Raw genomic sequence first — 27,275 nt, 5'->3', positions numbered from 1 at the left:
ATTAGACTTGCCTCTAATGTCCCATAGTGGTGATTACCTTGCGGGTATTTGGGTGTAGTAGGGACTAAAAGAAGGAATGGAGGGTTTGGGGAATTTGGGGAGTGCTGGTAATGCTCTGTCTTACCTGGTTACACAGGTGTTTTCTCTTCATGAAAATTCTTACGTGTATTTATGATTTGTATACTTTTCTGTGTGTACATTATATTTCAATTTAAAAATATTCCCTGTACTTAAGAAAACCTCATAAAGTGAAGGAAAAATATGTAGTGTTACTTAAATACATTAACAAATGAAGTTAATATTCAATCTTAAAAAGTGGTTCTAGAGTGGTTAACAATTATTTCTAAAAACCATTACAGTAATTTTATAACTTACTGGCTAATATTATCATTTTTATTCCCACTAAGTCAGAAAAATCAAATTCTGGTTATCCAGACTGACTGCAAAAGCAATAACTTTTAATATAACATAGATATAACTGATCTTTAGAAAACAGGTATTTGAGATTAAAAGGACCAGAGTGTTATGATAGAATTTATTTGATTAAATGAATCACCCATGAGTACAGTTTCCTCTTGGGCAGTCTTCAAGTTTACCAGCACTACACCCCTTTGCCTCATCAAAAATGAAAAAAAAAAAAATTTAAATAGGTAAATATTTATATCCACTGTTACATGTAAATTGTTAAGATTATTTAACCTATCAGCAACAAGTCAAAACAATAAATTACTACATATGTAATAAATGACTCAAGAGTAGAAAATTGAAGTTTAAGATTTTAGAGGTGGAATAACTCTTGGGGAAACAGGACCCAAGATACGGCCACAGGGATGGGCTGTCACTGAAGTAAAGGCCTCTGTTACGTCCAAAGTACTGCAGATACTATCTACCTAAACACCAAGTATCAAGATCAGCCAGATCTAGAATGGAGCGGAAGATACATAGTTGATGAAGTAGGTCATGAACATGGGGAAGTGACTAGCAGTAATGAGCACAGGCTTTCTGTCCACTACATTACAGAACTGTTCTATTAAAGGAGCCAACATACACCTAAGAGGTTTGAAAAGTGTGAAGCAATATAAAAGATAAACTATTACGATTTTCATTGATCCTCAACTACCTTACTCTGTTGGAAGTGGACAGTAATGCCCACATTGCTGGCTCAATCACTGTACTGCCCTGCCTGTTAGCTCACTTCTATGTTTCCTTATGGTTCAAAATAGAACTCAAGAAAAACAGAATTCACCACCACGGTGTCAGCCCTTGATACCTCCCTACTACTTCTGCCATGAGCTCTCACTATCTGATTTCACTAAGTTCTCACAATAACCCTAGGAAGCAGGTACTTTATTACCCCTACTTTACAAATAAAAAGATTGAGGTGGCTGGGTGTGGTGGCTCATGTCTATAATCCCAGTACTTTGGGAGGCCAATGTGGGTGGATCATGAGGTCAGGGGTTCAAGACCAGTCTGGTCAAGATGGTGAAATCCTGTCTCTAGTAAAAATACAAAAAATAGCCAGGTGTGGTGGTGGGCGCCTGTAATCCCAGCTACTCAGGGGGCTGAGGTAGAGAATTACTTGAACCTGGGAGGCAGAGGTTGCCGTGAGCCAAGATCACTCCATTGCACTGCAGCCCGAGCAACAGAGCAAGATGCTGTCTCAAAAAGAAAAAAAAAAAAAATTGAGGCTTAAAGAGCTAAAACAAACTTTCTTATGGTCACACAGCACAGTGAGTCATGAAGCTGGATTCTGATCACCAGTGACATGTGACTCCTGAGCTTTGATAAGGATGAAGCAATGAAACAATCAGGTAGATAACACCTCTTACATATATAGCACTTCCTGTGTGCCACATGCTCTATGAACACATGTAACCCACCCAACTACCCTATGAGGAAGATGTATTGTTATGTGCATTCTGCAGATGAACATACTGGAGCACAGAGGAGCTGAATAACCTCTCCCAGGTCACATCTAGGGAAAGCAGGCTTCAGGCTTGAATCTGAACTCAGTCTGAGTCCTGGATCCCGTCAGCAAGCATTTGCTGTATTAATTTACAAAACACAGCTTCCCACTCCTCTTTCTTCCTTTCTATTAAGTTCTTTAAATTGGAAAGGTTTCTCTTTTATGAAATTTGTATGCTAGTAACTTTTACCATTTCATTGTCATTTCTCTGCTACATCTTTTGTTGCCGTTGTTGTTGTTGTTGTTGCTGTTGTTGTTGTTTAGATGGAGTCCTGCTCTATCGCCCAGGCTAGATTGCAGTGGCGCTATCTCAGCTAACTACAACCTCCACCTCCTGGGTTCAAGCGATTCCCCTGCCTCAGCCTCCCAAAGTGCTGGGATTACAGGTGTGAGCCACCACGCCTGGCTTCTTTGCTAAATCTTGAATCAACCAAAACAAGAATGGCTTTCATTTTTGTAAATTTTTAAAATTAGAATTTCTCCCAAGTCAGAGCTAATACAAAATTAAAAAAAGAAAATTCCTATTGGGTCCATTGGCCAATCACAAACACTACTAACATTAGAATAAATTTTTTCTAATCTTTTTATTATGTGTAAGTTTTATGGTATAATACTACATAAACTGTTATAGCTTTTTTACTGTAACATTATGCTATAGAATTTTTTTCATGTTTTCCACATTCCCTTTAAGTATATTATTTTGATAGATTCAAGATATGGTTGATAGACCATAATCTATTTAGCAATTCCCCTGTGCTTAGATCATTAGGCTGTTTCCATGTGCTGCCACTGTTATCAGTAGTAGTATAAATAAAACACTTTAGTGCATATCTTTGTGCCTAAAGACTTTTTTCATACTGAAACTTTCCTTAGGTTAGAATTCCAGGAACAGAATTATAGAGTTAAGAGAATAAATATTTTAAGACTCTAGAGATAAACGAGGTATTCTCTAAAAGGGCTAAATCAAATTAGGTGCCAATGAATAGTACTGTGTATAAAAACATCATTTAATTGCATATTACCAGCACTGGGTATATAAATATTTTTTAATCTTTGATATTTTATTCTACAAAATGTATATGCAGCTATTATTCTGAACTATGTTTCTTTCATTATTAGTGAAGTTAAACTTTTCTATTTCCTTAAACATTTCCAAATGTTTGTGGACTAAATATATTTCCTTTCTAAGAAATTAATGTTTTCTTTCTTTTTTTTTTTTTTTTTTTAAGTTGAGACCGAGTCTCACTCTGTCACCCAGGCTGGAGTGCAGTGACACAATCTCGGCTCACCGCAACCTCTACAGCCAGGGTTCGAGTGATTCTCGTACCTCAGCCTCCAGAGTGGCTGGGACTACAGATGCACACAACCATGCCCAGCTAATTTTTTTGTATTTTTAGTGGAGATGGGGTTTCGCCATCTTGGCTGGTCATTTCTGACCTCAGGTGATCCACCAATCTCGGCCTCCCAAAGTGCTGAGCCACCGTACCTGGCCTACATTTTTTTTCTTAAGTTGTACTGAACTCATTTTTCCCCATTGTGAAGTTTTACTGTTAATCTTCATGATAAACTAACACATGTTGCCCACTCCCGAATCCTAACCTCGCACAACATCAACCTTGCTTGAAAAAAGAGAGTTGATGATCTGAAAAAGTACAGTAAACATGTGAGGAACCCTGGAGAGACGAGCGGGTTGGATCCTGATATGGTGGAGAACATAGCTCAGGTGGAAAAGTGCTAGGTGCGAAGGTTCATAGATGGGCTGAGAAAAGTGTTTATCTGTCCCTTTTTCTTTCACATCCTACTATCCATGACATTTACCATCAGCATGGAGGGACTGAAACAGCAATGCAAGGCAGGGACCATGTGTACACATCAGGGCAGAAGGCCTAGCCAGGGTAGAGAGCAGACAGCAAAGGCTTGGGCAGCCTGACTGGCCCCTAAGAGTACCCTCCTACTTTGCCTCCACTCACGGAGGTTAGATAACTACTCAGGAAGATGGGCAAAGGAAAAGAGCAATGCCTGGTGAAGGTAAGGGAGGTTTCCTGAGAAGCCTTGGTGGCGGTGGGAGGTGGCAGTGGTAAAGTGTATCCAATGGGTTCCCCCTATGGCCCAGCCTCACCAGGAAGTTCATAAGTTAGGTCCTGGGCTTTAGCCCCTCCCATCAAACATATATTACCAGTTGAATAGCCAATACCTCAGGGAAGTATGAGCCAACAGGGAAAAAATTGTGCAACCATGATAAAATAAACAAATTGAATAGCCTGTGTGAAAAAGAGTTAAAGGGTCATGTGTAGAAAATCTTGCAACTTGTTTTCATAATATGTATTCTCAGGAAGATGAGAGAGAAAACCAAGGGAATCGATGAGCCCCCTTGAGAAGTAGTATATATGGGAAGAAACATAATGTGAGGGCTGAACTTGGGGTCGTTCTCACAGAGACAGAAAGATAACGATGAGTCGGCAAAGAAGATTAGGATGCAGCAGCCGGTGTGGTAAGAAGTGAAATTCTGGAAGCCAACTGAGAATAAAGGAGAGAGCAATGGTGTTTAATATTGCTAGAAACCTGAGGACCAGCTCTGCCCACTAGATGTGGCAAGCCGGAACTTAATAACAGCACTTTAAGTGGACTAGGGGAGATAAAACTGCAATGGCGTAAGTTCCAAAGAGGATGAGGAGAGGACGCGGAAATAATGTGGAGAGATGCCTGTCTTGAGAGACTGACTATAAAGAGCAGCAGAGAAATGGAGTGATGGCAGGGGAAAAGTAAGTTTTAAAAATTATTTATACAAAGTTTAAAACATTGATAACTTTTAAAAACTAGGGCACCAAATAAATGCATTTAGTGATATTTTCCTGTTTGTACTGTAACAAATTATAAATGGAAATTTTAATCCATGATTATAAGGAAGGGCCCACTCGCCTTTTTATCTGAAATTAATCTAACAGTCTATTCCAAAGATAATTCTTTAATCTCCGTTTTTTTTTTTTCCCTTAGGGTTCTGGACACCCTTGTGGATCTAGTGAGAGTTTTTCATCCTCTTCCTAGTATGCACATATCTGTATACACAAATTCTTTCATAGTATGTCAGGGAATGTCACAATCTGCTGAAGACTAATAACAGAAACTTCTCAGAAATCCTAATTCGTCTAACATAACTTGGGATTCCAGGCTTATCTCCCAATATTGTATATGACTAAGTTTGTGTCTCTTTTGAAAAGTTTTATTAGTTTTCCATCAACTCCCTTCCTAGTCTCATCAGTTCTTTTGTCACTTCCAGATGTTCAAACCTCTGGTGGTGTTCACTAAAGGCAAGACTTTCATAGGAATGGTTGAGGTTTTTCTGGTCTTCCCTGGGTGGGCCTCTGTGCCTGTCACCTCTGCTACCACTAACAGCTCCCAGTGAGGTATCAGATCTACTTCCCTATCTTTATGAACACCACTATTCTCAATGCTACTGTTACAACTGTTTTCTCCCTGAAATAGGAACAAAAGTTGTGGTAGGCTGAATAACATTCCCCCAAAATTCATGTGCACCTAGAACCTCAGAATGTAACGTGAAATAGGGTCTTTGCAATGTAACTAGTTAAGGGGAGCTGTGATTCTGGACTAGGGCTGGCCTAATTCCAATGACTTCTTCCTCGGAAGAAGAGAACACACAGAGGAGAGGAGGTGAAAATGGAGGCAGTGACTGGAGTTAGGCTGCCATAGCTGAGGAACGCCAAGATCCTGAAGAGGCACAGAAAGACTTCCCTAGCATCTGCAGAAGAACATGGCCAAGTCAACAACTTGATTAAAACTTGACTTCTGTTCTCTAGAACTCAGTGGGGAGAACAAACTTCTGTTGTTTTAAGGCAGCAAGTATGTGGTAATTTGTTATTGTAGCCCTAGAAAACTAACATTGCATTTTTAAGCAGAAAGACTAAGACAGTTAAAACACTAAGAAAAACTCTTCCTAGGGCACTCTCCTGGCTTCTCGAAATCATTTTATGGTTTTAGTTCAGAAAGCAATAAACATGAATGTCACTGTCACAGCCTACCCTTACTATGGCTGGTGACCTACAATACCACATTCACTGATCAGAAGTCCTTATTTTTGCATGTGCATAAGTTTTAAATATCAAATCCCTTGATCTTTTCCTTAATGAAGTATGGCTTTTCGTCACTATAAAAAATATTTTCTTCATCACCAAGCCGATACAAATATTTGCCATACTTTTAGTGATTTTATGGTTTTGCTTTTTCAATGATAATGACAATGATGATGAGAGCAGCTACATTTAACAGTGCTTGTGGCCAGATGCTGTGGCTCACGCCTGTAATCCCAGCACTTTGGGAGGCCAAGGCAGTTGGGTCACTTGAGATCAGAAGTTTGAGACCATCCTGGCCAAAATGGTGAAACCCCGTCTCTACTAAAAAAAATACAAAAATTAGCCAGGTGTAGTGGCGCATGCCTGTAATCCCAGCTACTTGGAAGGCTGAGGCAGGAGAATTGCTTAAACCCAGGTGGCGAAGGTTGCAGTCAGCTGAGATTGAGCTACTGCATTCCAGTCTGGGTGACAGAGTGAGGCTCCATCTCAAAAAAATAATAAAGAATAAAAATAAAGAGCCGGGTACAGTGGCTCACGCCTGTAATCCCAGCACTTTGGGAGACTGAGGCGGGCAGATCATGAGGTCAGGAGTTCAAGACCAGCCTGGCCAACATGGTGAAACCCCATCTCTACTAAAGATACAAAAAATTAGCCAGGCCTGGTGGTTTGCACCTGTAATCCCAGCTACTTGGGAGGCTGAGGCAGGAGAATCACTTGAACCAGGGAGGCGGAGGTTGCAGCAAGTTGAGATCATGCCATTGCACTCCAGTCTGGGTGACAGGACAAAACTCCGTCTCAAGAAAACAAAAAAACAAACAAACAGCACTTGTATCTGCTGGGAACTGTTCCCAGCCCTTTGCATATGTTAACTCACTCACTCCTCTTAATAGTCTATTAACTCATTTAATCCTCACAAGAATCCTACTAGGCAGGTATTGCTATCATCCCCATTTTATGAAACTGAGGCACAAAATGGTTAAGTAATTTGCCCAAGGTGACGAGGTGACACAGCCAGTTACTGGCAGAAATGGGCTGCCTAACTCCAGAGTATGTGTTCTGCCCTAAAACACATTCTACTTCTCAAGAAATTCCAATTTAAATATTTTATTTAAGTAAATTTACATTGGTTTCAAGCTTTGGGTCCTAAACATTTGGCCAGCTATTTCAATACATATTACATATCCTATTTTTATCCCACAGATTTAAAATGCCATCATTATTATGTACTAAATTCTCATTCCTGCTTGAATCTGTTTCTGAATTCTCTTTTCTGTTCCATTTCATTCTTGCAGCAGATGTTAACTCTTTATATAATAAAGATATTATTAGCTTTTTTATCTTTCCTATTTGTTACAAATATCTTGTCAAATATTTTTTTAATGTGGTCATAAAAATTCCTTCCAGCTTTCTTTTACTGCTTCAGAGCTCAAGAACTTTCATGAGTATCTACTTCTAGTCCCTATTCCTAATTTTTCTATGAGATTAAAAAATATTTAGCATAGATTTAGTCTATCTGGAGTTTGTTTGGTGTATCATAAACTAATCTGAATAAAATTTTTAGACCTTGATGCTTAAGAGAGATTTTTTCTTCTACTCTTTCTCATTTTCATAAAATACACATAACATACAATTTAGAATCTTAATCATTTTTAAATGTACAGTTCATCAGTATTAAATACATTTATAATGTTGTACAACCATCACCAGCATCCATCTCCATAACTATTTTTACCTCGTAAAACTGAAACTCTACCCCATTAAACAATAACTCCTCATTCTTCCTCTCCTCAGCCCCAATGACCATTCTATTTTCTGTGCCTATGATTTTGACTACTCTAAGTACTTTATATAAGTGGAATCATACAGTACTTGCCTTTTTGTTAATAGTTTACTTCACTTAACATCGATGTCCTCCAGGTTCATCCATTTTGTAGCATATGTCATAATTTCACTCCTTTTTAAGACTGAGTAAATTCCATTGTATGTATATACCACATTTTGTGTATCCATTCACCTACAGATGGAAATTTGGGTTGCTTCCACATTTTAGCTATTGTGAATAATGCTGCTATGAAAGTATACACATTTCTCTTTGAGATCCTGCTTTAAATTATTTGGGGTATATACTCAGAAGTAAAAGTGCTGGACCACAAGGTAATTCCATTTTTGATTTTTTAAGGAACTACCATACTGTTTTCCACAGCAGCTGTACTGTTTTACATTCCCACCAACAGCGCACAAGGATTCCAATTTCTCCATATCCTTATCAACACTTACTATTTTATTTTTTTAATATTTGCTAGTAGCCATCCTAGTGGGTGTAAGGGGGTATCTCATTTGATTTGCATTTCCTTAATGATTAGTGGTGTTGAGCATCTTTTCATGTGCTTATTGTTCATCTGTTTATCTTCTCTTGAGAAATGTCTATTCAAGTCCTTTGCACATTTTTTAAATTTGGGGCTGTTTGGTGGGGGATTTTGTTGGTTGTTCAATTTTAGGAGTCCTCTATATATTCTGGATATTATTCCCTTATCAGATATACTACTTGCAAATATTTTCTTCCATTATGTGAGTTGCCTTTTTACTCCATTGACACTGTTTTTGGTGCACAAAATTTTAAAATTTTCACAAAGTCCAATTTGTCTATTTTTTCTTTTATTGCTTGTGCTTCTGGTGTCATATCCAAGAAATCTTTGCCAACTCCACTGTTATAAAGATTTTGCCTATGTTTTCTTCTAAGAGTTTTATAGTTGCAGCTCTTAAATTTAAGTCTTTGATTCATTTTGAGTTAGCATTTGTATACAGTATTAGATAAGGATCCAACTTTATTCTTTTGCATGTGGATATGCAGTTTTCCCAGGACAATTTGTTGAAAGACTGTCCTTTCCCCACTGAATGGTCTTGGCACCCTTGTCAAAAATTATTTGAATCAGGTGCAGAAGCTCATGCCTGCAATTCCAGCACTTTGGGAGGCACGGGTAGGCAGGCTGCTTGAGCCCAGAGGTTGGAGACCAACCCTGACAACACAGCAAGAGATTGTCTTTACAGAAAAAAAAACAGAAACAGAAACAAAACTAGTTAGATGTGGTGGCATGCTCCTGTGGTCCTAGTTACCTAGGAAGCTGAGGCAGGAGGACTGCTTGAGCCCAGGAGTTCAAAGTTGCATAGCTTAGCTATGATCATGCCACTGCACTCCAGCCTGTTCAAGAGAGTGAGATACTGTCTTTTTTTTTCCCCCCAAGACAGAGTCTCACTCTGCCCCCTAGGACAGTGTGCAGTGGCACAATCTCAGCTCACTGCAACCTCTGCCTCCCAGATTCAAGTGATCCTCCTGCCTCCGCCTCCCCAGCAGCTGGGACTACAGGCATGCACCATCATGCCAAGCTAATTTTTTTAATTTTTTGTAGAGACAGGGTTTTATCACACTGGCCAGGCTGGTCTCGAACTCCTGACCTCAGGTGATCTGCCCACCTCATCCTCCCAAAGTGCTGGGATTACAGCTGTGGGCTACAGTGCCTGGCCAAGACACTGTCTCTTAAAAAAATAATCATTTGACCATATATGCAAAGATTTCTGGGTTCTTCATTCAATTCCATTGGTTTATACATCTGTCTTTATGCTAGTATCACACTGTTTTGACTATTGCAGTTTTGTGGTAAGTTTTGAAATCAGGAAGTGTGAGTCCCCTAGTTTTGTCATTCTTTTTAAAAGTTGTTTGGGTCATCCAGGGTCTCTTGAGGTGCCATATGAATTTTAAGATAGGTTTTTCCATTTTTTGCAAAAAACCAATCTATTCAGATTTCCTATTTCTTCATGATTTAGTCTTGGTAGGTTTTGTGTTTCTAGGAATTTGTCTATTTCATCTAGACTATCCACTTTGCTGGCATACATTTGTTCACAATATTCTCATAGTCTTTTTATTTCTGTAGAATCAGTAGTAATATTTCATTTCCGATTTCGGTAATCTGAGTCTTTTCTTTTTTTTCTTAGTCCATCTATCTAAAAGTTTGTCCATTTTGTTAATCTTTTCAAAGACCTAATTTTTGGTTTCATTGCTTTTTCTCTATTATTTTTCTACTGTCTATTTCATTTATCTTCATTCTAATCCTTATTCTTATTTTCTTCCTTCTGCTAGCCTTGGGTTTAGTTTGTTCTTTAAGTTGTAAAGTTAAGTTACTGACTTGAAATATTTCTTGTGCTTTAATGTAAGCATTTAGAGTTATAAATTTCTTCCTTAGCAATGCTTTTGCTATATCCTACAAGTTTTGGTATGTTGTATTTTCATTTTCATTCATCTCTAAGTATTTTCTAATTTCTCTTGTGATTTCTTTTTTGATTAAGAATTATGTTTATTTTCCATAATTTTGAGAACTTTCTAGTTTTACTTCTGTTGATTTGTAATTTTCATCCTGGGGTAGTCAAAAAAGATACTTTGTATGATGTCTATCTTTTTAAATCTACTGAGACTTAATTCATGATCTGTCATACTGTCTCTCCTAGATAATGTCCCATGTGCACTTGAGAAGATATGTACGCTGTTGTTGGGTAGGATGTTCTATACATGTCTACTATAAAATTCATTAACATACAAAATTTCTGCTTCTCTAACAGAGCTATACTTACCCCTTTTGGTTGTTGATGTCACAAAATTCCATCTTTATAAATGGTGTACCCCAAAACATACACTAGTATGTTTAATGCACTAGTCTCTTAAATTACACAGAAAACAAAATATGGAGCTACAAACCAAAGTTACAATGCTACTGGCTTTTAGATTAATAACTATTTTAAAAAAATGTATTAGTCTCTTAAATAATGTGGAAAACTAAGAGTACAGTTTAAAAAACTTTGTAACAGGCTGGGTACAGTGGCTCATGCTTATAATCTCAGAACTTTGGGAGGCCAAGGTGGGTGGATCACCTGAGGTCAGGAGTTGAAGAGTAGCCTGACCAACATGGTGAAAACCCATCTGTACTAAAAATACAAAAAATTAGCCAGGCATGGTGGCAGGTGCCTATAATCCCAGCTACTTGGGAGGCTGAGGCAGGAGAATCTCTTGAACCTAGGAGGCAGAGGTTGCAGTAAGCCGAAATCCCGCCATTGCACTCCAGCCTGGGCAACACAGACAGACTCCATCTCAAACAACAACAAAAACCAAAAACACTGTTACAATAATATTAGCTTTTATAACTGTTCTTGTACTTATCTTTATTGAGATTTTTATTTCTTCATATGGGTTTGCGTTATTGTCTCGTGTCTTTTCACCCTGTAGGACTCCCTTGAGCACGTCTTGCAGGGTGGTTCTAGTGGTAATGAACTTCCTTAACTTTTGTTTATCTGGGAATGTCTTAATTTCTCCCTCACTTTTGAAGGGCAGTTTTGCCAGATAAAGGATTCTTGACTGACAGGTTTTTTTTTTTTTTTTTTTTTTTTTTAGCACTTGGAATACAACAGCCTACTGCCTTCTGGTCCCCGAAGTTTATGATGATACATCTGCTGATAATCTTATTGAGGAATTCTTTGTATGTGACAGATCTCATTTTAATCAGTAAAAACAGCTCTATAGTCCTTCACATCCCTCCCAAACCAATACCATGCCACTGAGTTCATGTAATGGCCTTTAAATCCCTTATTCACTTCTCTATTTCATTTAGGTAACAGAAGAACTTTTGTTTCATCCCATCCCTATTTCTCACCTCCATCAGGAACCACACTTAGGGAATGCAGCAAGCAGAGAATGACTGGGAAACTAACACTGGCCTGGGAAGAAAGATGAAGGCCTCTCATATAGAGGAGTGGCAATTCCAACATAAATGTAGAAGAATCTCTACAAAGAGAAATGTATTAACTATTCTCCACCCCCAACACTAACCTTGACTTCCTTGGACTAGTCTCATCAAAGTCTGACCTAAAGCGCAAGGCACTGGCCCTTCTGACTCCTGGAGGTCCTCATAGCAGGAAGGAATAGGACTGCCTTAGGACCCATTACAAAAACTTCCAGGAGGGCTCCAGGCCAGGAATGAAGTAATTTCCCACCTCCCCTGCTTGGCTAACTCCCTGCTCCACTTGGAGCTCTCTAAGTACTTGTTCTGTTTCCTGGTCTGATAACCCTGACCCTTGGCTTCCCCAAACCTCAGTTATCGGAGAAAGATAGGCAGTTTAGCATTGTCTTTTTTAGTTCTTCAGAAAAAAACCAAAAAGCAAAAATAACAGTTCTTGGATTGTGGAAAGGGGTTTAGATTAAATAGGCCAGATGTCAAGCGTTAGCTTTATTGCTTGCTAGCTATAAGAAATCAACCTTATTAATTCACTTTGCTAAGCCTCAGATACAGCAACAGATAAACGGAGAGAATACCTATTTTCCAAAGCTATAATTTGTGCAACATATATCCATTCCCTCCTCCTCTCTTTACTTTCAGGTAATGCACAGACAGCAAGTGTCCCAGGACATCAGTTTCATTGGCAACTTGCCCCCCTGCACATCAACACCATCTTCTCCTGCCCCAAAGAAAGCATCAAATAAAAATACACACAAAGGACAACCTCAATATGCAAGAATATATATTGTATGATTCTAGCTATATGGTTTTCAAAAAAAAGCAAGCCGAAATGTGGAGACAGAAATCAGAAAGTAGTTGCCTCATGAGGGGAAGAGGTGGCATTTCAACTGACTGGAAACACATGTAAGAGAATTTTCTGTAATAATGAAAATGGTCCATAATTGTTTGGGGTGGTGATTACATAAGAATACATAATAGAAGCCAGGCGCGGTCCCAGCACTTTGGGAGGCCGAGGCGGGTGGATCACGAGGTCAAGAGATCAAGACCATCCTGGTCAACATAGTGAAACCCCGTCTCTACTAAAAATACAAAAAAAATTAGCTGGGCATGGTGGCGCACACCTGTAGTCCCAGCTACTCAGGAGGCTGAGGCAGGAGAATTGCTTGAACCCAGGAGGCGGAGGTTGCAGTAAGCCGAGATCGCGCCATTGCACTCCAGCCTGGGTAACAAGAGCAAAACTCTGTCTCAAAAAAAAAAAAGAAGAAGAAGAAGAAGAATATATAGTAGTTAAAATTATCTGCAAATTATTTTTCATTTTCTTATTTTATTTCATATTCTTTTGAGATGGGGTCTTGCTCTGTTGCCCAGGCTGCAGTGTGGTGACACGATCATAGCTCACTGAAACTTTGAACTCCTGGGCTTAAGTAATCCTCCTGTTGTAGCCTCCTAAGTAGCTGGGACTGTAGACACATGCCACAATGCCTGGGTTATTATTGCAAATCATGTCTCAATTTTTAAAAACCTTTATTAGATATCATTCACAGGCACATTAACATGATAGGAAAATCATGTTAATTTGACATAAATCTTCCCAACAGAATTCAAGGCATGCATAAAGAAAAAAATAAGATATGCCTACCTGTGATTTCTATCCTCAGTTCCTACTAGCCAAATGACTGCTCAAGTTATATACACTCTCTGGGTCTCAACTATAAAATGAAGAATATTTAGTATTGACTTCACATACTGTATGCCCAATAAAAGATAAGCTGTGGTAAGTGGCAGAAACATAGTAAGCACTAAATATATGTTAATCCCCTTTCCTTCCTCTTCCACATATAAACAGCAAATGAATGTCAATAATGCAATACTTAAATCATTTTCCCAAAATGTTGCTCAAGGTATCCAGAAAAAGAAAAAAGTAAGAAAAGGAAAAATTTCCTAACAAATCAGCAGTAGAATTTACCTTGAGGAAAGAAGTATGGCTATCTATGAGGATTTGTTTGCAAGGATATTCATGACATTATTTATAATACTCAAAAACTGGAAAACTGAACAGCAGCTAATTATGTAGAAACATGAAAATCAGTTTTTCTTTTGGAAAATCAGTTTTATGATAGATGAATAAAAATATGTATAATCTAGAAATGAATACAAATAAGTGCTACTATAGAAAAGCATTCCTGGGTTTTACCAATCTATATATTAGTCAAAATTAGGACAAAGGTTTTTTTCAACATAGTACTAGAAGTCCTAGACAGAGCAATTAGGCAAGAAAAAGAAATAAGAGATATTCTAATAGGCAAAGACTAGGCGAAACTGTCTCTATTTGCTGACAATATGATCTTAGAGAAAACCTTAAAGAGTCCACGTAAAAACTATTAGAACTGATTAAATAAATTTAGATACAAAATCAACATACAAAAATCAGTAGCATATCTATAATACTAATAAAAACTATACAGAAAGGAATGATGGTTACCAGAGTCAGGGTAGGGTGGAAGTAGGGTGGGGAGGGAATGGGGAATTGTTGGGCAAAGGATACAAAGTTTCAGACAGAGGATTAAGTTTGAGATCTTCTGCACAGCACAGTGACTGCAGGCAACAATAACGTATTGTACATTTCAAAATACCTTAATAAAATGTCAAATATTTCACCATAAAAAGACAGGTAAACAAGGTGATGGGTATGTTAATTAGCCTGATCTAATCATTCCACCTTGTGTGTGTGTGTGTGTGTGTGTATACACAAAAATGTCACATTGTACTCCATAAATGTATACAATTAGAGTCTGTCAATTAAAATATTAATTAAATTATAAAATGGACAAAAAAGAAAATGATAAAGGTAGTATATTCACTCATTCTTTAATTACAAATAGTGAGGAAAAAACAGAAAAATTTGAGGCTAATTTACCCATGTTTATTAAAATAAGCATGAGTTTACACACACACACACACACACACACACACGAAAAAATTTTAATGGCAATAATCCATATCCATAAAGTAGAAAAAACAGGTACAGGATTACAACATGTTAAATTGGAATGAGAACTTAATTTTGCTATATTGAAAATTCCCCATGATTAGAGAAGAAGCTAAGACTATGACCACTAAAATATGTTTGAAAAATCTATTTAAGATTAAACTTAAATCATGGTATCTGAATTCATACTAGGAAAATATATATATATATATTTATATTTTTTTCCTTTTCTGAAAAATGCTCAAATGCATTTCTTTGTATTTTGGGTCCTCTTATTCTTTCTTAGGGAAGGCTGCTGAAAGACTTCTTTTTTTTTTTTTTTTTTTGAGACAGGGTCTTGCTCTGTCACACAGGCTGGAATATAGTGGTGTGATCATGGCTCACTGCAGCTTCAACCTCTCCAGGCTCAAGAGATCCTCCCATCTCAGCTCCCAAATAGCTACAAGTACATACCGCCAAGCCCAGCTAAATTTTTTTGTATTTTTTGTAGAGAAAGGGTTTTGCAATGTTGCCCAGGCTGGTCTCAAACCTGGGCTGAGCTCAAGCAATCTTCCTGCCTTGGCCTCCCAAAATGCTGGGATTACAGGTATGAGCAAGCCACTGCGCCCAGCTGGCTGAAAGATTTCTAAGTAAATGTTCTTAAAATTCCAATGATTTTGATTTGGCATCCAACGTGGCAAATCACAACTCAAAGTTTTATGAGAATCAACTATCTATATACTCAGGTTATTTTTACCAAAATTATGTCCTTTAGTATCTATAATACCACTGTTGCTACCAATAGATTATTGTAAATATCACCTCTCTTCTCATGCATTTACAGATATTCAAATACAGAAGTATTATCTAAACGTTAGCAAGAATGTTTTTCATCCTGAGAGAGGATGAGACTCCTAATCTGGGGGTGGTGGGGATGGTAAGAAAAAAGAAATTTAAATAAAACAATACCTTTTCAGCTATTGTAACCACTTCTGCTTCATTTTTTCTTGCCTTTCTTTTAGAATTCATAAGTTAGCAAGATTTGCCATACTTAATTCATCTAAGTCAACTAAAATCAGCATTATCCTGATGACTTTATAACTCTTAATGATATACAAGTAACAGCTTTACCAAACAATCTTTGAACAGTTATTCTGTCTAATATTATTAGTTTCCTTAAAACAAGTGGGTGGGGAGATCCATCCATCCATCCATCTATCTGTCCATCCATCCATCCAGGGTCAGATATAGCTTATGATGATAGTATAAACCTATCCCCACAGCTGTGGTAAGAAGTAAATGAGCTAATACATGTGAAGTTCTTAGGATAGTTTCAGACACACAGCAAGTCCTCAGTAAATATTAATTATTGTTATTTTACCACACACCACTTTGGCCTGTTCTATGTGCCTTGGGAAGTGAAGGAGAATAAAAGAGCAAATAGAAAAGCCCTTTGCTTTCATGAGTACATATCATAAGTCTGCCTCTTATTGGAAGAGAGAGGCCTAGACCCATCTGGGTACCTTATATAAAACAACTCCTACTGGTGTCAAGCATGAAAGGATGATCAGGATTTTCTCAGGATCCAAAAAGTCAACCTGGTGAGCCAGTTGTTACTAATCCTTAGCAGACATGAAGGAGATTACTGTGGTTAAAGTATAGATTTAGAGAGGAAATCTCACTCACAACAGAAAGAAAAGATCAGTTAGGAAATAGAGGCAGATGACAGAAGATTAATGGGATCAGACTGACCAAGGAAGCCAATTCTAAGACAATTAAGGAAGAGATGACATAGTGAAGCAATACCAAGAGGATAGAAAAACAGACTGACAGCTTGAAGAACCCCCCCGTCTAGCTTACCAGGAAGGAGGGGAGTTTCACACTCTTTTCTGACTTGGTGTGTAAACTTACTCAGCCTAGCCGTAGAGGACCGCTAAGGTCCCTTTTTGCTCTGAAAGTGTGTGATTCTAAAGAATGCTGGAATTGAGCCAGCAGCAATGTCTAAATGAGGAGTGTTCGATTTAAATGTTTCATGTACATTTTTTTTTAACATGAAAGAAAACAACAGAATTTCTTTCAAGTGTAAGATGGAATATACTATCAATATAAATGATTTACATTCTCCTTGAGATTTTAGGAACAGGTTTCAGAAATCTTTCCCAGTAAAGAAAGAACTTAAAAATCACAGTTGCAGTAAACAAGAGATATACACTATCTTCAGTGGTCACAACATACTGAGATCTGTTCAGAGTCTCATCAGTGCCCTTGCCAAGGCACTAAGTGTAGAAGAGGAAGAACTGTCTCAATGGAAGATTTCAGTACAACTGTTGACTGTCAGGAGACTGTGCAAACAGATTCACTAGAGCCCCTACCCTTTCTAGGATGTAAAACTGCTATCCCTCCATTCACTTGGCTATCATTCCATTCAGTTTTGTTTGTTTATTTTGAGATAAAGTTTCACTGTGTCACCCATTTATTTATTCAATTTGAGACAGAGTTTCACTCTGTCACCCAGGCTGGGGTGCAGTGGCACGATCTCTGCTCACTGCAACCTCCATCTCCCAGGTTCAAGCAATTCTCGTGCCTCAGCCTCCCAAGTAGCTGGGATTACAGGTGCCTGCCACCATGCCTGGCTAGATTTGGACTTTTAGTAGAGATGGGGTTTCACCATGCTGGCCAGGCTGGTCTCAAACTCCTGACCTCAAGTGATCTGCTTGCCTCGGCTTCCCAAAGTGCTGGGATTACAGGCTTGAGCCACCACACCCAGACTTCATTCAGTTTTAAGTGATATTTACGCTGTAAAATTCAAGTCCCTTCTTTCTATAATGGATGTATAATGTACGATATTTAAAAAGGACTTCCCCTCCCAAAAAAAAGAAAGAAAGAAAACCATATATACATGCAGGAGCTATATTAACTCAAGGAGTTACTCCAGCTACCACAAGTCAGAGAATACACTGAGATACCCAAAGTGATAAGTAACACAGTGTTCTATTTAGTTTCTGCTAAGTGACTATACATATGTAACCCACATATCTATCAGATTTTCATAACTGAGTCACAGTAATATTCAGTTTATGACTATACAAACAAATTTGACATTAGAATTCCAGAATTCGACATATAATGAAGAATATTTGACTAGAAAAAAATACCCTTTTCATATGTTACATGTATTTAACAAAATTTTCCTGTGCATATTCAAGGAAATAATTTGTACCATATCATCAAGGATTAATACAACACAAACTGAAGTAACAAAATATTAATATCCTACCTGAACATCTTTGTACTTGTCACGTAAGTCCAAGAGCCGGTGATAAGCTTTAATGGCTTCTGAAAATTCCCCAACATCAGTGCTGGTGAGGATGTAGTTTTCCCAAATTTGCCAGTGTTCATAGTTACACTTGAGAGCTTCTTGTAAAGTTCTAAAAGCTTTTACTCTATTGAAGGTCAAATTTTAAAGAGATCAATAATGAACTCCTTTTTATTAGAATAAAGCATAGCTAAATGTACAAAATGCTAATGTAGACTACCAGTCCTTATTCGTTCACATTAAGAAAAAGAATTAGAGATCCAAACAACACAAAACCACCTCAAATTTCCCTACAAAATTCAATGACTGACCCTATGGTATATGTAGCATACATACAGAGATACTCCTTTCCTATTTACTGGAAACAAGAACATTATTTTATAACTAGGTATCAATCGCAGTATCACCTCAAGAGAAGGCACACTCAAGTTCCAAACCTGGAGTCAGAATGGCCAAGAAAGTACAATTGTAAACCTGCAAGACAAAAGGTGCAGACAGTAGCACAGGGAGCAGAGGCAAGGAGGTCAAAACAAAATAACACGCTCCTCATGAATCTGCAACCAAAATGCTGCAAACCAAAATTCTACACCGTGTGGGAAAAAAACCTATAGTCAGCAAAACTAACAACAGGACATACATTTACTAAAGATAAAATTTTAAGGGGGCCAGGTATGGTGGCTCACACCTACAATCCCAGCACTATTTGAGTGGCTAAGGTGGGTGGATCACCTGAGGTCAGAAGTTTGAGATCAGCCTTGCCAATACAGTGTAACCCCATCTCTACTAAAAAATACAAAAAAAAAAAAATGCCGGGAGCAGTGGCTCACGCCTGTAATCCTAGCACTTTGGGAGGCCGAGGCGGGAGGATCATGAGGTCAAGAGATCGAGACCATCCTGGTCAACATGGTGAAACCCCATCTCTACTAAAAATACAAAAAATTAGCTAGGCATGGTGGTGCGTGCCTGTAATCCCAGCTACTCAGGAGGCTGAGGCAGGAGAATTGCCTGAACCCAGGAGGCGGAGGTTGCAGTGAGCCGAAATCGCGCCATTGCACTCCAGCCTGGGTAACAAAAGCGAAACTCTGTCTCAAAAAAAAAAAAAAATTAGCTGGGTGTGGTGGCACGTGCCTGTAATCCCAGCTACTCGGATGCGTGTTGACACACAAGAATCACTTGAATCTGGTAGGCAGAGGTTGCAGTGGGCCAAGATCATGACCCTGCACTCCAGCTTAGGTGGCAGAGCAAGACTCCATCAAATAAATAAATAAATAAATAAATAAATAAATAAATAAATAAATATTTTGAGGAGGAGAGGGAGGAGTGAAAAAAAATTTTTTTTAATTGTTTAAAGAACAATTGAAACAATCTATCAAGTCTTTAAATAAATTTGTTTAGAATACTGAGACAAAGAAATAATTTATATTGAAAAGGAGCAGAAAATTGTGAAACAAAAACAGGAAGAAATTATAAAAGAACAAGGAGATGTGAATAAAAACTAACTGGAAATGTCAGTATTGAAAGAGGCATTAAAACAACAAAAAAACCTCAATAGCTAACAAAAACTAGACTGCACATAGTCAAGGAGAAACTGATGAACTGGAATATAATACTGAGGAGTTCATACAGAATTTGAATTAAAAAATAAAAGAGCTGGGAAGAGACAGAGGAAAGAATAAGAGGTAAGACTTATACATCTGATAGATATTCTACAGTAAACAAATGCAGAGCATGGCAGGATTCTTTGTATCAAAAAGCTGAGAATTCTCCAGAAATGAATAGAGATCCAAATTCTATTATCAAAAGTATATTTCACATACTGAGCATTATAAAGACAAACCAATATCTAGAAATACTGTGTGAAATTTAGGAAAGATATTCCTAGTATCTACAAAGAAATGACAACAGATATTTACTTCATCAGCAGTAAGACGACAGAAGACAACAGAATATTACTTTTAAAGTGCTGAGTGAAAATAACTGTCAGCCAAAATTTTATAATCAGCTAAACTTACCACTCAAGAATAAATGCAAAACGAAACATTTTTAGATATACAAAGGTTAAGAGTGTTTACCATCTATTGATGCTAAGAGATCTAAGGGATTCCTTTCTTGCAAAAATACAAGGGAACTCAATAAGAAAGAAAGGAAACAGGTCTTCAATTTCAGTCATACACTGTTTCCTTAGAATATTTTTTTCTTTTTTTCCTTTCTCTACTCTACCCCATCACCACCTCCATCTAACAACAACTGCCTCCAACATTGTTGGACCAAGACTCCTCAGTTCTCCTGTCCACAGGGGTTGGAGGAGAAGTTATCCTACTGGAAAATAACTCAACAAGTAGAAATCTATACCATAAGGATTATCTTTCTTATATGTCCTCCCATCCTCTAAACATAATTTCCTAGCCTCAAAATTGCTCAATGAATTCTTTTTTCCTTTTTGGTAAATATAGCTTCTTTGTAAGGTGCTTCATTTCAGGATTCACTTATCAAAATCCCTCTATAGTAGAGATATTACACATGAAAGTTATATCTGAAGATGAGACATTTTTCTATGGGACTGACAGGAACATGATACCGAGGGGAATGAGATGAAACAGCAAAGAGAGCACTTTAATGAAGAATCTTGTGACCACCAAGGGATAAATGAAATAGTTTAATGGGCCGTTTTAAGGCATGAATAGATTCTTCTGAGAGGAGCATTAATAATTACCTCAGAAATAACAATCCCATTAGCTTTGTCTGGAGCCTTAGCAAAGAAAGAAAAGAGTAAACAGGAAAGAATAAAGAAATGATTGACCTCTGACCTTACAACTCCACTTTTGCACAAAAACCTATTTGTGGAGCTACAAGAAGCTAAGAAAGTTGAGAAACAATATACAAGAACCCCTAGGAGAGAAAGCAGAATTCCTAACATGATTGGGCTGGAAGACAAGGTATCAAGAGCCTCACTACGTACAAACTTATCTGGGTTGCCAGAAAAACTCACTGAGATCATTCTACAACTATGACAGGGACTTCCCCAGCCTGTTGCTTTAAACCAAAAAGGTCTCCAGAGTTTTAACATAATCAGTTGCAATCAAGAACATAATATTATCTTCTGAAGAGAATGGTCGAACAGACAGTACTTTATGTACACTGCCATCCAAGATCAGAGGCAGCATTTCATGATCTCAACATAATATGGATTCAATGATATCTTCAGAAATTATCTTGTGATTCCACCAAGAAAAATTAAATTAAGTTTGAAAATAAGGCCAAATAAAAATGAAAATATATCCATCCTTTAATTAATTGATTAGAACTCTGGCAACAGCAGTCCTTCTCTCTTCCCTTTCCTTCACTTTTCGTAGCCCGTCAATAAGCCCAGTTAGTTGGTTGTCTCCTTTATAAACGGTTTGGCATCTGCCCCTTCTTTTTCCACTCTAGTTATCTCACGCCTGAATTGTTACAACAGCTGTGTCCTAACTGGTTTCCCAGTCTCCAGTTTCCTCTCTAGTCTGCTCACATACTGCCACCAGATAAATCTTCTCCAAAAGCTTCTTTCTTCATGAAATTACCACACTGAAATCTCTGGCTTCCTATTCTCAACAGGACAGTCTCAACTCATTAGTCAAATAATCAGAAAATACTGCAATTTTACTTCAAACTACCTTTCTAACCTTATCTCTCACTGAATATTTCAAATTACTCTATAGCTGGACTATTTTGCTTCCTATCTCCTAAAATACTACATTCATTCCTGTCATTCTGCATTTGGTCACATCATTTCCCTTGCCTAAGAGGCTTTCCTCTGCCCCTTCTATCCATCCTTCAAATTACTGCTTGAGTCCAACATTCTCTCAGAAGCATTTCTGATCCAGATCACACACCTTCTCTCTTCTTTGATCCTATGGGACTAAATGAGTGGCTGGCACATAATAAGTGTGCTACAAATATCATGTATGATTATTTTTGCCCTCTTTATATTCTCACTTGATATTTGCCACAAATAGCTTATATACTAATCAATTTTTAAAATAAGATGGCATAGTATTTTATTTTTTAAAACTACATTCCCTGAAGACATTGGCTCATATTCATTCACATTTCTCAATAATGTCTAATACAAAGCAAGCAATTAATACAAATAACTGTCAACTCAGTTGACCAACTAAACATATGTTTGCTTTTATCACGTAATGAAATGTAGAATGTAAAACTTCAGTACTAAGTAAAGATATCAAGCAACACTTCTTATTTTATTACCTATAAAATGTTTTCAAGAAATAAACTGCATATTTAGAATTCAAGTTAATTTAGTTTGAATTAGGTTATTCTACTTAAGTTATTCTATTTCATATACATGGGTGAGAAAGGTACAATAAGGAGAAACGCTGAAATAATGTTCAGTTGTAGAAAATCTCATTCATTTATTTTGGAAGCAAAGTTCTTCATATTTGTCTGATGAACTTACTTTTGTTTTAATCGGATATAGGAGGTTGATAAATTGTTCCATGCTTCAGCATTCTGAAATGATAGAGAATTCAGTTAATTAACTATTCTCATTTAGGTAAAATTATTGTTGAAACCAAAAGTACAACACACTTTCGTAGTCCAATATATACTCTTTAAAACCACAATTTTCAAGAAGGTATGTTTAAAGGTATATGGCAAAATTAAATTAAAATGGACTTTTATAATTTAGAAAAAGGTTAAAAAATCAACCAAGCAATTTAACTATTATTGTACTAATTAGCAATTCAGTTAAGATTTTATTTTCAAATTTGGATGTACAAAATAGTTAAGATAATTTACAACATACTCTATATAGTACTACATAGATTTATTACAAAAAAAGGCAATGCATACTCTTTCCTATCTTAAAAGATTTTGCCATTATACCAACATCCTTCTTCACTGGATAGGGGGAAAAAAAAAGAATCTGTTCTCCAGTGTTACCACCTAGTATTTCATCCATCAAATACATTTCTCTACCTATTCCTATACCCAATGACAAAAATAAAACTGTTATATAAATTTTTTTAAATCAGTTTAATTGGGTTGAATTTATATAAATGTTGATTCTAACAAGAATGATATAAATTATATAATTCGCTTTGTTCCACTTTTCATCTAATATAGTAAATATAGTTCTCAAGTCCCACACATATGATTCAAAAATTAAATGGCAGTGAACCTCCACTTACACACATGGCAAAATTAGTAACTTCTTGAAGTCTGGCAAAGAACAACTACTAGAGAGCTATGAGCTGAATGGAGATTTTGGAGGTCACACTGTGCTAGGAGCTATTCAAGTTCCAAACCAGCCAAAGTCAAGAGTTCTTGTTGATTGCCCATAGCATTAAGTTCAATCCTAGAGAGGTTATACCTTAAGAAAAGGTTATTAGAAGGCTGGGTGCAGTAGTTCACGTCTATAATCCCAGCACTTTGGGAGGCTAAGATGGGAGGATCACTTGAGGCCAGAGGTTTGAGACTAGCCTGGTAAAAAGAGTGAAGCCCCATCTCTCTCTCTATATATATATTTTTTAAAAAGGGTTATAAGAAAATAACAACTTCAGACCCACTTTAACAAAGATTAAAAACAAGCTGATTTATGAGTGATTTATCTGAATACCAAAATAAAACTTAATCCTCCTTAAGAGAACAGAATAAAACCAAGAAACCCAACAACATAGTATTCACAGTGTGTAGAATACAATTTTTTTAAAAAATGTGGACATGGAAAGAAGCAGAAAAATTTCCTCCATAACCAAAGGAAAAAAATCGGTTAATAGAAACAGTACTAGAAATGAAAGAGATGTTGAAATAAGCGTAGGATTTCAAAGTAGTTATCATAAACATGTTCAAAGATTTAAAGGAAAACATGAACATGAGAGAATGTTTGGGGAATCTTAGTAGAGACATTAAAGCTGTAAAAGAATAAAATGAAAGCAGCCTGACTGCTGGAACTGCTTGCTGTAACCTGAAACCAGTTTTATCTGCAGTTTCTGAGATAATTTGCTGAATCCCTGGAGCTAATTTTGCCCTCCACCATCCCTTATCAATGGAAGCTTGCCAGCTCCCCAAACCCTTACTGTAAATGCCAATGAACTTCTCAAAGAGCAATTTGTAACATTTCTCCTTTTTATAAAACTTCTAACCTTCTCTTTGTGGTTCAGACATATCAAAGACTAGCTGGCAAGCATATATATGCCCCAAATTGTAATTCTTTCTTCTCAAATAAAACATTAAATTTAGATCTTTTATATAGAAAATTTTAAGGAGTCCAAAAAAAAAAACAACCCACAAAAAACTACTAGAAGTAATAAATGAGCTCAGCAAGGTTGCAGAATATAATTAATATATAAAAATCAATTGTGTTTCTATAAACTAACAATAGACAATCCAAAAATAAAATTAAGACCAGGCACAGTGGCTCACATCTGTAATCCCATCACTTTGGAAGGCTGATGGGGGCAGATCACCTGAGGTCAGGAATTCAAGATCAGGCTGGTCAACATGGTAAAACTTCATCTCTATTAAAAATATAAAAATTAGTTAGGCATGGTGCTGCACACTGTAATCGCAGTTACTCAGGAGGCTGAGGCAGGAGAATTGCTTGGACCTGGGAGAGGGAGGTTGCAGTAAGTCGAGATTACACCACTGCACACCAGCCTGCGCAACAGAGCAAGACTCTGTCTCAAAAAAATAAAAGATAAAGTTAAGAAAATAATTCCATTTATAATAGCATGAGAAAGGATAACTTAACAAAAGAGGTGTAGAACTTATACTCTGAAAACTAAAAATATTAAACGATATATAGAAAAATAGAAAGACATTCCACACTCATGGATCAAAAGACTTAATATCATTAAGATGACAGTACTCCCCTTATTCACCTGCAGATTAAATATAAGGCCTTTTGGGATGCCAAAAAAGGCATACCAACTGCTTTTTTGGTAGAAATTTACAAAGCTAAAATCCCATAGGAAAATTCAAGCAATACTGAATAGCCAAAACTATCTTGAAAAGGAAGAATAAAGTTGGAATACTCACACCATTTTCAAAACTTACTATAAAGCTTTCGTAAACAAGAGAGTGGCATATGCACAGACATATAGTCAATGAAATGTAATTGATGGTCCATAAATATATCCTTACATCAACAGTCAATTGATTTTAACTATTTTCATTTACAGTAAATTGATTTTTGACCATTTATATGAAATGCTGAGAATAGGTGAATCTATAGAGACAAAATGCACATTAGTGTTTGCCTAAGGCTGAAGGGGAGGGTGTTTGGAGAGAAATAGAGAATAGAGAATGACAACTAATCAAGTGACAAGACTATTTATAGGAAAAGAGTCTTTTCAACAAAGTTTTGAGACAACTAGATATCGACATGTAAAAGAATGAAGTTGACCCCTTCCTTATATCATAAATAAAATTAACTTAAAATGGTCCCTAGACCTCAATGTAAGAGCTAAAACTATAAAACTCTTAGCAGAAAAGACAGGAGTACATCTTTGTGACCTTGAATTTGGCAATGGATTCTTAGATATTGTACCGAAAGTAAGAGCAAAAAAAGAGAAAACAGGTAAGTTGGACCTTATCAAGATTAGACTTCTGTGCTTCAAAGAGCACTATCAATAGAAAAAAAAAAAAGTAACATAATGGGAGAAAATATTTGCAAATCATATATATCTGATAAAGGACTTGTACCTAGAATATAGAAAGACTCTTACAACTCAACGATAAAAAGATACACGACCCAATTTTACAAACAGGTAAAGGATGTGAATTCCCCCAAAGAGGATACACAAATGGCCAAGAAGCACGTGGAAAGATGCTCAACATCATTAGCCATCCAATACGCGCAAATCAAATCACAATGAGATGCCACTCACTAGGACAGCTATAATAAAAAAGACACTCTTGCTCTGTCACCCAGGCTGGAGTGCAGTGGTGTGCTCTCTGCTCACTGCGACCTCCGCCTCCCAGGTTCAAGTGATTCTCCTGCCTAAGCCTCCTGAGTAGCTGGGACTCCAGGTGTGCACCATCACACCCAGCTAATTTTTGTAATTTTAGTAGAGATGGGGTTTCACCATGTTGGCCAGGCTGGTCTCGAACTCCTGACCTCAAGTGATGGCCTCCCAGAGTGTGGGGATTACAGGCGTGAGCCAACACACCCGGCCTAAAATGATACTTTGGAAAACAGTCTGAAGATCCTCAAAATTCTGAACATGGAGCTACCATACGATCCAGCAACTCAACTATTGGGTACATAACCAAGAAAAATGGAAACATATTGTTAGTCCCAAACTTATAAGCAAATGTTTATAATAGTGATATTTATAATAGCCAAAATGTGAAAACAATCCAAATGTCTACCAAATGATGAATGGATAAATAATAAATGATAAACCTACACAATGGAATATTATTTGGTCATAAAAAGGAACAAAGTACTGAAGCATGCTACAACATGAATGAATTCTGAAAACATTAATCTAAGAAAGAAGCCAGTCACAAAAGCCCACATAATGTATGAATCCATTTATATGAAATGCTGAGAATAGGTGAATCTATAGAGACAAAATGCACATTAGTGTCTGCCTAAGGCTGAAGAAGAGGGTGTTTGGAGAGAAATAGAGAATGACAACTAATGGGTACAGTGCTTTCTTTTTTTTTTTTTTGAGATGAAGTCTCGCTCTGTTGCACAGGCTGGAGTGCAGTGGTGCAATCTCAGCTCACTAAAACCTCCACCTCCTGGGTTTAAGGGATTCTCTTGCCTCAGTCTCCGGAGTAGCTTGAATTACAGGCATCTGCCACCATGCCCAGCTAATTTTTGTATTTTTAGTAGAGACGGGGTTTCACAATGTTGGCCAGCTGGCTCCTGATCTCCAGACCTCAAGTGATCCACCCACCTCAGCCTTCCAAAGTGCTGGGATTACAGGCATGAGCCACCACACACAGCCATAGGGGTTTCTTTTCAGGGTAATAAAAATGATCTAAAGCGAATTGTAGTAAGTGGTTGCACAATTCCAAATATATTAAAATCACTGAATTGTACATATTAAATAGGTGAATTATATGGTATGTGAATTATCTCACAAAGCTATCAAATATAAAGACTTCATGACTAAAACACCAAAAGCAATGGCAACAAAATCCA

General features: G+C 37.2%; 1 protein-coding gene across 3 annotated transcripts in view; it reads right to left on the bottom strand.

The window, feature by feature from the left end:
* Window positions 1–27,275, bottom strand: part of TTC27 (tetratricopeptide repeat domain 27) — a 191,180-nt gene that overhangs the window by 20,126 nt on the left and 143,779 nt on the right. For all 3 annotated transcript variants that reach the window (XM_021674421.2, XM_021674423.2, XM_021674422.2), the window contains 2 exons: window positions 22,575–22,627; window positions 18,080–18,245 (listed from right to left, as the gene is read on the bottom strand). In XM_021674421.2, the coding sequence (XP_021530096.2) occupies window positions 18,080–18,245; window positions 22,575–22,627 (219 nt within the window). The remainder of the gene's footprint in view (window positions 1–18,079; window positions 18,246–22,574; window positions 22,628–27,275) is intronic.

This window comes from Aotus nancymaae, unplaced genomic scaffold, assembly GCF_030222135.1.
Source record: "Aotus nancymaae isolate 86718 unplaced genomic scaffold, 86718_ANA_hifiasm-v0.15.2.pri h1tg000057l, whole genome shotgun sequence".
NCBI classification, from domain to species: Eukaryota; Metazoa; Chordata; class Mammalia; order Primates; family Aotidae; genus Aotus; species Aotus nancymaae.
Note: the sequence above shows the minus strand (reverse complement) of the source record. Positions and strands in the feature narration are given on the sequence as shown.